General features: G+C 43.1%; 2 protein-coding genes and 1 long non-coding RNA gene across 3 annotated transcripts in view; all 3 read right to left on the reverse strand.

Moving 5' to 3' along the window:
• LOC106816718 (zinc finger protein 239-like) overlaps positions 1 to 5,184 on the reverse strand; it is a 12,557-nt gene extending 7,373 nt beyond the window's left edge. The window contains exon 1 of the mRNA XM_014821336.1: positions 5,094 to 5,184. The gene's annotated coding sequence lies outside the window, so the exon portion shown is untranslated. The remainder of the gene's footprint in view (positions 1 to 5,093) is intronic.
• LOC106816719 (zinc metalloproteinase dpy-31-like) overlaps positions 1 to 17,089 on the reverse strand; it is a 23,339-nt gene that overhangs the window by 4,849 nt on the left and 1,401 nt on the right. The window contains exons 2-4 of the mRNA XM_014821337.1: positions 1,545 to 1,670; positions 1,299 to 1,405; positions 44 to 186 (exon numbers count right to left, since the gene is read on the reverse strand). Coding sequence (XP_014676823.1) covers positions 44 to 186; positions 1,299 to 1,405; positions 1,545 to 1,670 — 376 coding nt within the window. The remainder of the gene's footprint in view (positions 1 to 43; positions 187 to 1,298; positions 1,406 to 1,544; positions 1,671 to 17,089) is intronic.
• On the reverse strand, positions 8,990 to 11,425 carry LOC106816722. The gene is made up of 4 exons (XR_001394930.1): positions 11,325 to 11,425; positions 10,123 to 10,265; positions 9,254 to 9,369; positions 8,990 to 9,007 (listed from the first exon to the last, which is right to left on the reverse strand). It is a non-coding gene; the product is annotated as an uncharacterized LOC106816722 (long non-coding RNA).

The following is a 17,089-nucleotide window of genomic DNA, read 5'->3' on the forward strand; positions in this document are numbered from 1 at the left end:
ATATATATATATATATATATATATATATATATTACATGAATACCTGCGACCAATAATCTCCGTGTTCGTTCGGACCTCCAGGTGATCTGGACATCCCGCCTGCGGAAACGGGTTTCCGGCGCTATCCACGTAATAGGCTGTGCTGATACTCGTCAGTCGGACTGTTATGACGTTGTTAGCAGGCGACTGGAAACGTAATATATACTTAATTAAACACACATGTACATGCGTGAACAGTAATTAGTCTGTAATTAGTAGTGTGTTAATTAAACACACATGTACATGGGTGAACAGTAATTAGTCTGTAATTAGTAGTGTGTTAGTTAAAAACAGCATTACATTAGGGGTAAATAAACGATGTGCTGAGATTTGTAAGTCGAAGCACAGAAATGACGCCTTTGGCGTGCGACTAGAACATAGTAATAGTAAAACTAAATACATAGCATGTTAAATGTCTTAAATTACTAAATTGTAAATAGTAAATATAGTAAATTTAGTAACGCAAAAATTAGTATATGATATATAACTATCATAACATCACGTGTAAGCAACGTGTTACGTATATCTAACGTATTTTTCACGACCCTATTTCTTTATTTTATAATGGGCATATAACATACTAATAATAACAGGTTATTATTCACTTCTACTACTTGGCTTTATTTACTTTCTGTGTATACAGTTATATATTTAGTTTTACATTTTAATCGGTCTATTATATTCTCTAGAAATCACGAAAAATACGCGTTGCCAAATGTTGATTTCTATATGAAATTAATTCCATTGTTTGACATTGTACTACAGTTAACACCCGCGTTACGAAGATGTGAGGTACGTGAATTCGATCATGCGGATTTTGTAAATTATGACCACTAAATATAGTAAGCTTCGGGATACGGCACGAATGGAAAAGGACTGCTGTTCGACAGTGAAACCATCTCCGCAGAACCACGTGTATGTTAGAGAAAGCACGTCGCCGAATGCCACTTTGGGCAATTACACTGTGTGACAGACATACAGTGAATCTACCTCTATATAACGGCCACCTGTGTACGAATGCCATATGGGCGTTTCTCCTGGTTGAGGGTTACATGCATGTGTATCTACCGCAACTGTCGCGCGTTGACAACGCTAACTATGACCGCTTAAAACAACTTAACTGCGAACACTCTACTATTAGCAGACACTTACGCAGCAGGCTAATAGCGTAGACATATATAGTCATTACTCATGCAGCAGTCAGCTGACACTGCAAGTACGTGGAAGAAGTGACTTCTCTACATTATTGACGTATTTACCTTTAACAGCACGGACGTCTTGAATGTGGTTCCGTCAGGAGAAACAGTGTCAGTGATGGTTCCGCTATCACCACATGCGAGCTCTCTGATCTCACCGAACTTCGAGGCTGTGTAATTAAATGAATGAATGAATGAATGTCTCTATAAATGTATGTATGAATGTATGTGTGTGTGTGTGTGTGTGTGTGTGTGTGTGTGTGTGTGTGTGTGTGTGTGTGTGTGTTCATATAATTTAACTACACGTACTTCCTGTAGATGGCAGAACGTTCTCGCAAAATTGCCCAGTGAAGTCCTCTGGGCAGAGACAGCTAGTGCAGTCGTTCGCCTTTTGTATTCCTCGCTCACAGTTGTTACTAATTCCCGCGCACACACCTAAAACGCAAAAATAAATGTCCTAAACTAATTTCAAAGCTATCTTACTCGAAGCACGCCTGGCTTGTATTGTAGTACGGTTTTATATCGCGGCGTGACAAATAAACGTGACAAATAGTACGTAATAACGAACGGACACGCCAGTGGACGTGCGGGGTAGGCAGGACGTATAGTAGATAGGCTGGACACTGAAAGCTCACCGGACACTCGACTTAAGCAGGTCGTGGAACTAGGCAGGCGAGGCTTGATATGAAGAGGCTGCATGGTCGATTAAATCCTGACATGGCAGCAAATAGAGCGAAAACAGGGAGGACAAGTAGAGTAATAACAGGAAGGGGCGGTCAGAGGAGGAGGAAGACGCCATTTGTGATTTTTGAAAGTCCTGACTCGAAAAAATGTATTGCTGGTATGATGTGGTCAAATCAATTTTTCTATGCTATAACTGCATAAAGTATTGGTGTTTTGAATGTTGGTGTAATCAGTGATATTTTCGCTGTCAGGTGAGACTATATTCTCGTTGTGCGATAATCAGACTAATATATAGACCCCGGATAACTTCCCCAGCCTCACAAAGAGATGAAGTCAGATTCATTTGTTGCGGGAATGACACTAAAAAGTAAAACACCACGAATAATACTCCACACGAAACCTGAGTACACTCGGTCGAATAATCAAAACGCACGTCCGTGGATCATGAGAATACTCGTGATAACATTGTCAAGTAGACTGCCGCTCAACTATAGTTTAATAGATGCCCTAGATGCAAAATAAGACTTGCGCAAGTGCTATTGACATTGTATTCCCAATGTACAGAATCTCATGCAGAGAATGAAGTTCATATATGATTTAATGCACGTAAACGTTGTTCAAGTAAGTTTTACTTGCAGAAATTCACTGTGAAATTTGAGTCACCATCAAACACAGTTCAGTCCTTTCTTAACGGTCAACAAATCCATGTTTACCCCTCCTCTTGAGGGTCAAAATGTCACCAGACACTTATGCTTCGCACATCAGTGCAAAGTACATTTCATGGTCCTTTCAATAAAGTCATGAAAATGGTAGGTCAGCGCTGAAACAAAAAAGTTTTCCACTCGGTGCGTTAGACCATGTTCTTAGATATGACCATTTTCTGAGATATGACATTTCCCCCACTGCCCTTTGACCTGTGACCTCTAATTTCGCGAAGGTGATGCGTTTCCTGCCCATGACTCTATATACCGAATATCAAGAGCATAGGTCGAGCCGTTGAGCTGTGTGCCACAACCTCAAGTTAAGGAAGGAATATTACCCCTCCGTTGACACATTGTACCCATTGACCCTTGACCCTAGATTCGACATCCCAAGTCCTTTTCGTGTTCCCCCTACGTCCCGAATATCAAAACCGTACGTCAAGCGGTTTAGATTTGTGCCATACTGTTGACGGACGGACACAAAAACGTCTCCTCCTATACCTTAACTTAATGAGGGAATATTCCCCCTCCATTGGCACATCGTCACCTTTGACCCTTGACCACAGATTCGGCACCCCAAGTCCTATTCGCGTTTCCCCAGGGCTACGTCCCGAACATCAAGACCGTACGGCAAGCGGTTTAGATTTGTGTCATACTGTTGACGGACGCACGGACGGAAAACGTCCGTTTCTACAAGTTCCATCTGACTATGTCCGGTGTGCTAAAAACACACAAACTGGTCTAGCCTGAGTGACCATACCGATGGTGTAGCTGCTGGCTATCAGTCTCAGATGGCTAGGTAACCTACCTGAAGCCGCACGCATAACACACGATTTTAATATATTTAAAACCTTTCTAATCAATAAACTTTAGATGATTAATTATTAATTACAGATTAGTTACCCATATGATATAGCCAGGAGTAAATAATAATGAAGGAGCAGGGTTTCTTCTGGGGAGAAATTAGACAACGGAGGTAATGGCCAGTTTGGGGAAAAAACTCGCATAATGGAATCAAAGGCGTGTTCGCGGGTCTTGATGACCTAAGCGAGCACCGTAGGCGGTTGCCCACATAGGGGGGTCCGAGGGCATGCTCCCCCGGGAAATCTTGGAAAAAATGGTGCAATTTGTTGCATTCTAAGCTATTCTGAACACATTGTATGAGACTCTTGAATCTATTTTTCAAGTTGTCAAAAAGAACAAATAAATGAAAAAACAAACGAATGAATATGAAATATTACAAGTATTCACATTAAATTATAATACCGTCATGAAATGAATAGCCACGTATGTGGATTCTGCAGGCAGACACGGGGGGAGGGGACGTAGAGGGGGTTCTAGGGGTCTCCCCCAGCAAAATTGTAAAAACTTGAATGTCTTAGACTGCATTTGAGGCACCCTGAATTCGCCTTTTAGTTTAAATCTTACTCTGTTAGCAGACCTACCAAGTATCACGCATTTCACGGGAGACTCATGTTTCTGGCTGGAATACATCTATGGCTAAACGCACGCGCCAAATGCGCATGCAAACCAGCCCGCACACGGTGCACATTCGGCACTGAGCGACACCCCTCGCTGCCGCGCGATGTACAACTCGCTTCTTTTTTTTTGGATTGAATTTGATGAGCAGTTATGTTGCAATGCCCTTTAGAGTGTTACCCGTCCGTAACCCTAAAGCCGGGCGCACACGTGGCGATTTTTATCGACAGTACCGGCGATTTTTATCGACAGCACTGTCGATAAAAATCGTCATGTGTGCGCCACCCGGCGACAATGCAACCATCTGTCAGCAACATACCACTGTATGAACTGTACGTGACCTGTTCAAACCACACCACGGGCGCTGCTAATATTTTGATCACGTGATTCAAATCATGCATTTGATTGATTAATCCAAAAACTGTTGCCTGAATCCGTCGCCTGGTCAGCACACACGTAGCGATTGTTCAGCAACTCGGCAACAAATATCAAACATGTTTGATATTCCAGCGACGAGTTTCTGGCGTCAAAATCGGTGACGCCGTGCAGCGCACACGTGGCGATTTCTCGGCGATTTTGTTGCTGGCAACAGAATCGCCGGTACTGTCGATAAAAATCGCCACGTGTGCGCCGGGCTTAACATTATCCTTAATTTACTTACCATTAAATACTAGCTACACATACAATAATGTCAATATTCCTTCACAATACACCGGTTGTGTCGACGATGACGCTGTGACGTCGCCGCAATCTAAAATGATCGATGATTAATCGATCATCAGTCGTTTTGTAAAACCGATAATCGATCATGAAATTTGGACCGATCTCCAACTCTAATTCTAGTTATATAAATTAGATCTCTATATTATACACTCCTGGTAATATATGCACTGAACTGAGGCTCCACAAGGATCGATTTTGCACTGAAACTTTTATTTGCCACGACTTTAATTATTGAAACGGCCAACTTTCTGTGCTTTGTGCTCTTACTTACAAGTTTGACTCTTAACGGGCCAGCTTCAAACCAATGTTCATACGCATCGATCGAATTAATCAAATACACAAGGTGAAGGTATATAAACACCTAAAATTACAACAGCAACCACCTTCCATGGATGTTATAGATGGCAACTTACGCCACAAACATGTAAGCTGTGTAGTAGAGGCTAAAGGTGGTACCCGTCTTACAGCCTCGTAGCTGAAGCAAGCACATGACTTATTGACAAAGTTTATCAAAATTAAAAAACGCTTTATTTAAAGGAACAGTAGCCTCTAGGTTCTAGGGTTATTTTCAGCTAATTTAGGTTATAATTGCGCTACATAAAAGTTTCATGGTTCAATCACCATTAGAATATTTTTTTTAATGTTTTAAATCTAACGACTACAGTTTGATTACAACGACGGTGGCGCACTCAAAGCGCACGATCTGAAGAAATGCGCAAAACCACTTTCTAGTCAAGGGCTACAGACCGAGGTATTTCTTATTTATTCATTTAAAAGCAAAAGGATTGTAATATCTTATAAACGACATATAGTTTCAGTTATAATATGGATAATTTGCCTAAAATAAATATCGTTCGTTAAATAGCATTTAGGTATAAAATATATTGCACTTTTGTGATTAGCCCTCGGTCATTTACCTGCAAAATAAAAATGCAAATACGCAACTTTTTCAGGGTGGCCAGCACGGTCGCGGGTGTCATGGCGCCGTTCAAATTCGTAGCGTTGATGTGTAATAATTAATTAAGTATCTGGTGACAAATACATGTGGGTATATAGACGTGATTTGTTATACAGTAAGTACAGTTGTATGCAGTAAAATTGCTAGAGGCTACTGTCCCTTTAATTTTAAATATACTTAAAAATTACAAGATATCAAAGAAAGTGTGTAAATGTAAAATGTGCACGATTGGGAAGCAAATAGCGCGTAGACTCATTAAATAAACTTTTTGCAGTGGCTACGCGTCCGGAACCGGTCGACTAGCCTCCGGACATCCACTCACACAGTGATCGCGCGACTTGCGTACACGCATGATTGCGCAACGGGACGCTCTGCTGATTGCCGTAAATATACAATATATGCACTGCTGCCGTCTATCCTTTCATCCGTCCTCTCTCTCTCTCGCTCTCTCTTTCACACACACACACACTCACAGCTCTCTCTCTCTCTCTCTCTTTTCACACACACACACACACACACCACCACACACACCACACACACACACACCACCCTCTAGCCATCTCTCCCTCCTCTCTCCGTCTCTTCCTCTTTCTCCCCCTTCGCTCTCTCTTTCTCTCTCTCTTCTCTCTCTCTCTCTCTCTCTCTCTTCTCTCTCTCTCCTCTCTCTCTCTCTCTCTTCCCTTTCTAATAACGTCCTGCTTAATTATCGTTCATGATCTTTGATAGTAATACTTATCATAAGAAAGATAATAAACTCATCATAAACTCATCACAGTAAAATTGGTAAAATTCATATTCGATTGCCAACGTTGCTGTATCGTCTAACATTTGATTGGTCGTTGATGTTGACATTGCTTGTGATTGGTTCTGGCGGATTATTGAAACTCTTATTTTTTAGTTTCAACCTATAGAGATGTATAAATAGTACATTATATGATTATTATTTTATTAGTTTATTTATACATCTCCATCGTTTCAACACAAATTTTTTTCTAAGTTACCGAAATTCAGTTGTATATTCGCCCGCTTGCATACAGGCTGTCGTCGCGATCGGGTTTACCCGTGCACTCTATGCGAATATACATTACCGGGCGAAACTCGCGACGGGTGACATGCACATATTCATCCATTCACAATATGCACTAGACCAATAAATTGTGCCTCAACACACACACACACACACACACACACACAACACACACACCACAGCTCTTCAATGAGCCACGTAGGGATCGCGTCAGGCAGCGCCAGCGGCAACTGTACGCGGCTAGAGATAAGGCGTTGCTATGCAATTAATGCAAAACACATGTGCGAAAAGCTACAATCGGCTGGAGCGTCAGTTACTCATAACAATTCTGTACACATCATTCCTCCGCGGGTGAAGTAGTTCAGATATTTTACCAGCGCAGCATTTATTTTTAAAAAAACTGGCGGGATTAAACCTATAAACACAAGGCATTCTAACTATAGTTTAAATGTAAATAGTTTAATTTTTAAACCAGCATGGCGTCAACGTAAACTTAATTTCTAGAGGCGAATTTGTCTGCACTGCGACTAGGCTACGGCCGAAAAGCCCTACCGTGGCTCATTGAAGAGCTGTGGTGTGAAATTTTAGAGGTGGCTCGGCAGCGGACGGTAGAAAAACGTAAAAACCATGTCGTGCAAAAGTATGATTTATGTCAAACGAAGAAGCTACGCGGTTTGTAATACTACCGAAGATAGAATAAGAACCTAGTTAACAAAAGAAGCTCATGTTGTATACATTTGTATTTTTATTCACATCGAACTCGTACGACAAAAATGTAGCTTGAAATCAGCTACCAAATCGCTGTCTTACTCCTTGTCATTATACGCTCCCGATTAGATATATAAACAAAGTCAAATTATAGAATAAGGGTAAGGGTGTTTAAAATTTAATTAACAAGCTTTCGATATTACATCTCTTCATCAGGTCAGCAGACATTGGAATGGAGAGATGAATTGTAACGACAGAATTGTAAACGGGAGCGCATTTTAATACGCTCCGTTCCTGAACGTAGACGGATATCCAAAACATCTAAAGCGAGGGCATGAACTCCCTCAACGCATGATTCGCCACACGAAACAAACCTGTGACGGTCTAAGAATATCGATTGCGGCGGCATGTACCAATAGCCCAGTGTTTTTATGACCGCATAACAATAAGTTCATATGTCGCAGGGTTATCGTGGGCAGTGAGGGCATGACCAGTGACACCTGACACGCACGTAATCAAAGCTGTTAACTGAATTCGTCACTTTTCTTTACGTAGAAAGTGACTATTTTTAATTAGTTTAGATATCTAGAAGCCAATGTAAACTGTATATATTTCAAGTTCTAGGCACTTGTAACTTTGCGGATATGCGGCAGCATTGATCTATGCATGGGGGTACGAAGGCTGGGAGTAAGAAAAAGAAGTAAAACCTTTCCCAGAAGCTAATTGTTTGTTCCTTTTGACAACTTGAAAAGGATGTTCAAGTGCTATAAATAATGTGTTTCAGAATAGCTTAGAATGAACCAAATTGCACCATTTTCTTAACAATTTCCGAAGGAACATGCCCCCGGACGCCCCTAAGATGGCGATCACCTTCGTGCTCGCAATGCTCACTTCTCGGATTGCGCAACCACCAAAACAAATTTACCGCCCGCTGACCTTCTTAGCAGGGAAGCATGCTATATATATATAATATATATATATATATAATATATATATATATATTAATATAACTAGAAAAGTTTTATGATTTATACATTTTATTTATTTGTTCACTAGACGGCCTGTTATACCCTGCCACAGCGCGGTGAACTCTGTGCAGCTAATGGTCTTCGTTAGGCAGCCACACCTGCCGTCACACTCGTCTCCGTTAGTCGCCTGTGCAATGCGTGGATCAGTTCGAGGAATCGTCGAATCGATGGAGAGATTGTGTGGCGTGTCCAACCAATGTCATACGACAACTCACTAACATCGACAATATAGGATAAAACGAATTACTACATACACTACATACACCAGGCAAACCCACGTCACACGGAATACTCACTAACATCGACAATATAGATATAACCACTGAATTACTACATACACTTACATACACCAGGCAAACCCACGTCACACGGAATACTCACTAACATCGACAATATAGATATAACCACTGAATTACTGCATACACTACATACACCAGGCGAACCCACGTCACACGGACTACTCACTAACATCGACAATATAGATATAACCACTGAATTACTGTATACACTACATACACCAGGCGAACCCACATCACACGGAATACTCACTAACATCGACAATATAGATTATAACCACTGAATTTACTAAATACTCCTACATACACCAGGCGAACCCACGTCACACGGAATACTGACTAATACCTGCCAAAAGACGCGCGCACGCGCGCATACACGCTTTTGCGCACGCGCACACACTTTCATCACCTTACCGCTATAGTCAATGCTGAAGCTGACCGAATAACCGTGGTTGTCTGAGATGATGATGAGCACCTCATTAGCTGATGATGTTTCGGCAGTAAATCCTCCGTCATTGTAAGTACAGTATCTTAAATAAACATTTAAAATAGGAATTCAACGACGACGACCGACGTTTACTACGACGATAACAACAATATAATAATAATAATAATAATAATATAATATAATAATACTAATAATAATAATGAGATCGTAATTAGCAGGATGTGGAATACTAAGACGAGAATTTGTGGCTAGTGTGGTTGGAGCCCTTGGCTCTATAAAGAATGGGTTGAGAATAACCTTAAGGAATCCCTGGCCACACACACTGCCTAATAAGTGCAGAAAATCGCACTACTGGGAACAGCACATTCTGCACAAAATTCTGGATTGAATCCTATGTCCCAGGTTGAGACACGGTCAACCCATCACCTAATCACCATCATCATCATCATCATCATCATCATCATCATCATAATAATAATAATAATAATAATAATACAAATTTTTAAATCCATACAAATATTTATAATATTTTTGTTAAAATCTTCAAATTTTATGATATAATAATTCATGAATATCTAAATGTTATTATGATAGTATTCAGGATTCAATCTGTTCTGATCCAGGTTGGGATACGGTCAACCCAGAAGCCACCGGCTAATGCTGTGATCCACTTTGGAAATAATAACAATAACAATAACAATAATATTTGGAAATATTGCCCTCTCTACAACACGCCAGGATGACACAGTCCTATTGAATTTACGGAGAACCCTGTGGCGACGTGGTGCGGTTAGAAATGCCAATATATATATATATATATTTATTATATGAATACCTGTGACCGATAATCTCTGTGTTCGTTCGGACCTCCAGGTGATCTGGACATCCCAGCTGAGGAAGCGGGTTTCCGTCGGGATCCACGTAATAGGCGGTGTCGATACTACTCAGTCGGACTGTTATGACGCTGTTAGCATGCGACTGGAAACGTAATATATACTTAATTAAACACACATGTACATGGGTAAACAGTAATTAGTCTGTAATTAGTAGTGTGTTAGTTAAAAACAGCATTACATTAGGGGGGTAAATGAACGATGTGCTGAGATTTGTAAGTCGAAGCACAGAAATGACGCCTTTGGCGTGCGACTCGAACATAGTAATAGTAAAACTAAATACATAGCATATGAAATGTCTTAAATTATTAAATTGTTAATAGTAAATATAGTAAATTTAGTAACGCAAAAATTAGTATATGATATATAACTATCATAACATCACGTGTAAGCAACGTGTTACGTATATCTAACGTATTTTTCACGACCCTATTTATTTATTTTATAATGGGCATATAACATATTAATAATAACAGGTTATTTTTCACGTCTACTACTTGGCTTTATTTACTTTCTGTGTATACACTGATATATTTAGTTTAACATTTTAATCGGTCTATTATATTCTCCAGAATTCACGAAAAACACGCGTTGCCAAATGTTGATTTCTATATCAAATTAATTCCATTGTTTGACATTGTACTACAGTTAACACCCGCGTTACGAAGATGTGAGGTACGTGAATTCGATCATGCGGATTTTGTAAATTATGACCACTAAATATAGTAAGCTTCGAGATACGGCACGAATGGAAAAGGACTGCTGTTCGACAGTGAAACCATCTCCGCAGAACCACGTGTGTGTTAGAGAAAGCACGTGGCCGAATGCCACTTTGGGCAATCACACTGTATGTAGTGTGGTGACAGACATACAGTGAATCTACCTCTATATAACGGCCACCTGTGTACGAATGCCATATGGGCGTTTCTCCTGGTTGAGGGTTACATGCATGTGTATCTACCGCAACTGTCGCGCGTTGACAACAACGCTAACTATGACCGCTTAAAACAACTTAACCGAGAACACTCTACTATTAGCAGACACTCACGCAGCAGGCTAATAGCGTAGACATATATAGTCATTACTCAGCTGACACTGCAAGTACGTGGGAGAAGTGACTTCTCTACATTATTGACGTATTTACCCTCAACAGCAAGGACGTCTTGAATGTGGTTTCGTCGGGAGAAACAGTGTCATTGATGGTTCCGCTATCACCACATGCGAGCTCTCTGATCTCACCGAACTTCGAGGCTGTGTAATTAAATGAATGAATGTCTCCATAAATGTATGAATGTATGTGTGTACGTGTTTTTGTGTGTGTGTGTGTGTGTGTGTGTGTGTGTGCGTGTGTAAACTTTTTATTTGCCACGACTTTAATTATTGAAACGGCCAAACTTTCTGTGCTTTGTGCTCTTACTTACAAGTTTGACTCTTAACGGGCCAGCTTCAAACCAATGTTCATACGCATCGATCGAATTAATCAAATACACAAGGTGAAGGTATATAAACACCTAAAATTTACAACAGCAACCACCTTCCATGGATGTTATAGATGGCAACTTACGCCACAAACATGTAAGCTGTGTAGTAGAGGCTAAAGGTGGTACCCGTCTTACAGCCTCGTACTGAAGCAAGCACATGACTTATTGACAAAGTTTATCAAAATTAAAAAACGCTTTTATTTAAAGGAACAGTAGCCTCTAGGTTCTAGGGTTATTTTCAGCTAATTTAGGTTATAATTGCGCTACATAAAAAGTTTCATGGTTCAATCACCATTAGAAATATTTTTTTTAATGTTTTAAATCTAACGACTACAGTTTGATTACAACGACGGTGGCGCCACTCAAAGCGCACGATCTGAGAAAATTGCGCAAAACCACTTTCTAGTCAAGGGCTACAGACCGAGGGTATTTCTTATTTATTCATTTAAAAGCAAAAGGATTGTAATATCTTATAAACGACATATAGTTTCAGTTATAATATGGATAAATTTGCCCTAAAATAAATATCGTTCGGTTAAATAGCATTTTAGGTATAAATATAATTGCATTTTGTGATTAGCCCTCGGTCATTTACCTGCAAAATAAAATGCAAATACGCAACTTTTCAGGTGGCAGCGGGTCCGGGTGTCATGGCGCCGTTCAAATTTCGTAGCGTTGATGTGTATAACCTTGAATTACAGTATAATGGTGACAAATACATGTGGGTATATAGACGTGATTGTATTACAGTAAGTAGCAGTTGTATGCATAAAATTGCTAGAGGCCTACTTGTCCTTTAATTTTAAATATCACTTAAAAATTTACAAGATATTCAAAGAAAAGTGTGTAAATTAAATGTTGCAACGTATATGAGAGCAAATAGCGCGTAGATCGTCTTAAATAACTTCTGGCAGTGGCTACGCGGTCCGGAACGGCGATACCTCCGGACATCCACTCACACACGCATGTGACAGCGTCGACTTGCCGTACACGCGATGATGCGCAACGGGACGCTCTGCTATTGCCTAAATATACAATATATGCAGCTGCTGCCGTCTAGTCCTTTCATACCGTCCTCTCTCTCTCTCGCCTCTCTTTCACACACACACACACACACAGCTCTCTCTCTCTCTCTCTCACCACACACACACACACACACACACAACACACACAACACAACACACACACAACACACACAGCACCCTCTAGTCCATCTCTCCTCCCTCTCTCCGTCTCTCTCTTTCTCCCTCCCTCTTCTGCTCTCTTCTTTCTCTCTCTGGTCTCTCTCTCTCGTCTCATCCTTCTCTCTCTCTCTCTCACTATTCCCTGTTCTAATAATCGTCCTGCTAATTATCTTCATGATCTTTGATAGTAATACTTAATCATAAGAAAGTAATAAACTTCATCATAGAATCATCACAGTAAATATTGGTTAAAATCAGGATGCGATTGCAAAACGGTTGCTGTATCGTCTAACATTTGATTCGTCGTTAATGTTGACAGTTGCTTGTGTGTATTGGTTCGGCGGTTATTGAAACTCTTAAATTTTTTAGTTCAACCTATATAAGATGTATAAATAAGTAATATATATGATATTTTTATTAGTTATTTATACATCTCCAGTCCGTTCAAAACAGTACCAGTGGTGATGGCACGGCCGATGGTGACTAAACCAGATTTTTTTCTAAATTTACCGAAATTTGCGCCGTCGTCCAGTTGTAATATTCGCGGAGCAAGTGAAGGCCGGATTGCGTAGCTTCCTTGCTGCGAGCTGGCTGCATAAAGCTGTCGCCGCGATCTGTGTGGTTTACCCCGTGTGGCGCACGGCCGCGGGCTATCTGGCGAAGTAGAATCATACTGCTGGCGTGTGTTATGCGTTGCGAGTCGATTGTGAAACCCCGAGTCCGCGAACCCTCATGTTCCGCGGGGGCCCGCAGCCAGACTCGCGACTGCGTGACGAAGCGCAACATATGTAGCCATGCACTGAAGTCATGGGCTCATCGTAGATGCCATATAATAAATGGTGCCTAAAAGGCTGAACACAGTGCTGCTGTGCTTTGGGGACGCGCGCCCTTGTACATCGTGCACGTGGTGCACTCTGGTGACCCAACGACACGCGTGTTGCCTGCGCTGCCGTCACCTGTCCCTCTCGGTAGTGTGCCAGGTGAAGTGGTTACTGTCCAGGCTGCGTTCGCGTGTGTTCCGAGGCCCGCGTGCTCCGCGCAGATCGCACACACCACTATGAGCTCCAACTGACATGCAACACTCGTGGCAGCACATGGCTTCCTCGTTATTTTGCATCCTGTCGCACTTTGCATCGCGTGCGCCCTTTCACACGACACACACACCAATGCATTCTCTCACATGAGCCTTGCAATCGGGGGAGCGATTTAACTGGTCAGAAGCCTCGATGTTCAGCCAAGCCACCGCTGTGGACACTGTACTCGTAGGAGGCTAAGATTAGAAGTTGCTCATTCGAGAGCTGGAATTGTCAAAAAGCACACTAGGCGAACACAGCACAAGGCTGCACCGCAATGAGCGATGCCCCAGTTTCAGTCTCGATCTAAAATATATCTAACAACCACCTCATGCCCTCCAAGCGCGCGGTGAAGCTAGGTCAAGCAATTTCTACCCGTAGCTCGCATGAGTCAGTATTTCATAAAGAAAAACTGTGGCGGTCGGCGTGTTGAGTTCGAAACCACAATATTTCCAAACACATCAGGTCTTTAATACGATACATCCGCTAAAATTATGTAAGAGATATTGTAGCAGATTCGCTTTGAAATCGTGCATCGATAGTCAACATATCGTTTTATCTCACCGCACGGGGTAGATGGCGGGGTGCTGAGCGCGCATTATGACACAGTCGTCTTAGAGTGAAGTCGAGAACAAAGGAAAACCATACGCCTGTCAGTGTACTCTTCGTCGTGCCTCTGCCAGCTGTCGGTTTTTGGTCATTACCCACGTTCGTTCTCCGCTACGCCACCTGGGGCACCCATCGCCCCCATTCTGCAGATCTCAGGTGAATCTTGCCAAGTAGCAGGTTCAGGTATTGTAATTGGGGCATCGTGGTCGTGGGGAGCAGTAAGAGTGTGAGCAGACCGCCGCAAGAGCACTAGGGCTCCGAAGTTTGCGTATGATCAGATGTCACGTATACCTGAGGCGTCGCAAATAGATGAATACTGTCATATACCCGTGTACGTATGTAGCGCGACGAGCTTGATGCCTGACTACAGAGTAGCCCTTGAATAGCCATTGTGAAGAACCATTAGTGCACGTGTGGTAGCTGAAAGTAAGTTATAAGCAGCGCGATATTTTGACAAAAGTCGTCCGAAAATATGCGTCACACAGCGGGTAAATCAGGCAAGACTCCTTGGACAACGTAGGATTGTGGCGTAGACGAATAGGATAAAGTTCAATGGTAGAAGGTAACTATATTCGGATAGCGTAGGTGACGGAGGGAGGAAGGAAAACTTTCATATACTGTGTGTTTATTTAATTATGAGAAGAATCTGTATCACTTTTATAGGGTTGGTAGATTCCTACTACTAGTGTTTCTGGTATTCCTAGCCAGGAGCGTGCTGGAGAGACGTCCGACACTGTGTTTTGTCGTTTCTGCTATGTGCCCAGTTGCGGAAAGTCTTCTCCAATACAGAGCTAAGTGCCGGGCTGTACGGACTTCGGTGCGCCATCTACGGAATCCGAAGCTTTTGAACCAAGTTTAGCTGTAAGTGACCGATAACGTGAATGTCTATTTATAATGACCTTGTAGTGCGGGCTGAGCGCGCTGTGCAGAGTGTTAATGGCTCCAGGCGCGAGTTAGCTGCAATACGTGAACGCCCGTAACATTTGACGGTGCGGCGAGCGATCATATGGTTCGTGTATCCGCGGAACGTCTTCCGTGCTCTCGCCGTTGCCGAGAAGCGGCACGAGAAGGCGCTGTAGCGAAGACTCGAACGAGACGCAGAGGGATGAAGGAAACCGTTTAGCACATATTGACCACGAGGCCGTAAAACCAGGATTCGCGACGTGAGGCGAGACGGCCGTACCCCGACCATCTATCCGAAATCGAAGCAGAAGTTTAAATGTACATGTCGGTTGGAGCCGTAGAGAGTGGAAAGATGCAGGGCGTTGCCAAGCGCTTGGGAAACTGGAGCCAACCACCATCGCCATGCCCGCCACCCTCACAACACCCGCGAAGCAATGAAGGGGGAAAGAAGAAATATGGCGATAGTTTCCGAGGACAGTGTTAGAGATGGTGAGCGAGGAGCTGAAAACGAAAGTTGGCAGCCGGTTCGGCGTGTGGAGGCTGCGTTGAGCGACGATTCATGAGTATCAGTGTTACATGGGACACGAGGAGGCGAAAAAACCCGAAAAGTTCGCCTGGACATCGCCACCGCACTGCACGTGCGTGTTTCGTCACTACAGTGCGCGCGACTGGCTGCGAAGGTGCATAGGAGGATGTTCAGATGAAACGCAGCGAGGAGCGAGAAGAACGAAAGGTGTTGGACGACTGCCCGCTGACTCGTGGCAGTGGGACCTTCGCTGCCTGGTAGTTCTTCGAGATTAGAGTGCTTAGGATGAAAAGGAACGAGCGACGGAACCGAAAAAGCGAAAGTTGGAGCAGCCCTGGTCACGTGAGTCTTTGCTGCGTGATAGTTTCAGAAGGGCAAACGAAGAGCAATTGAGGACGTAAGAAACCTGTGAAACGAGCAATAGACGGAAGCGTTGGTTGCCCAGGTCATGCGTGATCGCAAAAGGCATTATTTCGATCGCGAAGCAGCTGTCAACACGCTCCGACACACCGGCCGCTCCCTCACCGGCCTCGTATGAGGTCGTCAGACAAGACGCGGGTCAATCTCTCTAGCCAGCCGCGGCCGTAATGGCACGACGAAGTCTAAGCGTGAACTGAAGCGTAGGAGGCACTGGCGTCGGGAAGAGCAGCGGTGGCGGGCCAGCTCCGACAGACCAAGGACCGCTGACCAGCACGCCACATTCAGGAGAATCCCTTGAGCACTGGCTCATAGACTGAAAGGTGCTTGATTGAAAAGGAAGGTCCTCGCGTTCAGGGCCTCCGCAAGAAGTGTGGTGAGAAGAAGCTTTCGCTGTCCGTCCGCTAAAGAAGGTCTGAGGCGAGAGAAGACAGTCCTCCGTCTCTGCCTGCAGATATGAATAACGGTGGAGCCCCAATAAGAGAGAGCTTCTGCCTGTCAGCTGCGCCTATGCAGAAAAGCATGAAGCGAGATAAAGTAAATGTACCTCGCTAAGTCCGGTACCGTGGCACCCCGCCTGCAGAACGATCCAAAAAGTGATAAGGAACGCCTAGTCCATGTTGACCTCGCCGCGTCGCCTGCGAAAGAGCTGAGACGGAGAGGGAAGCTGCCGAGTGGCAGCCCCGTGTGCTGCTGTCCCCCGGTCCCAACGCTGA

Source organism: Priapulus caudatus, unplaced genomic scaffold, assembly GCF_000485595.1.
Source record: "Priapulus caudatus unplaced genomic scaffold, Priapulus_caudatus-5.0.1 Scaffold1462, whole genome shotgun sequence".
Lineage (NCBI taxonomy): Eukaryota > Metazoa > Priapulida > Priapulimorpha > Priapulimorphida > Priapulidae > Priapulus > Priapulus caudatus.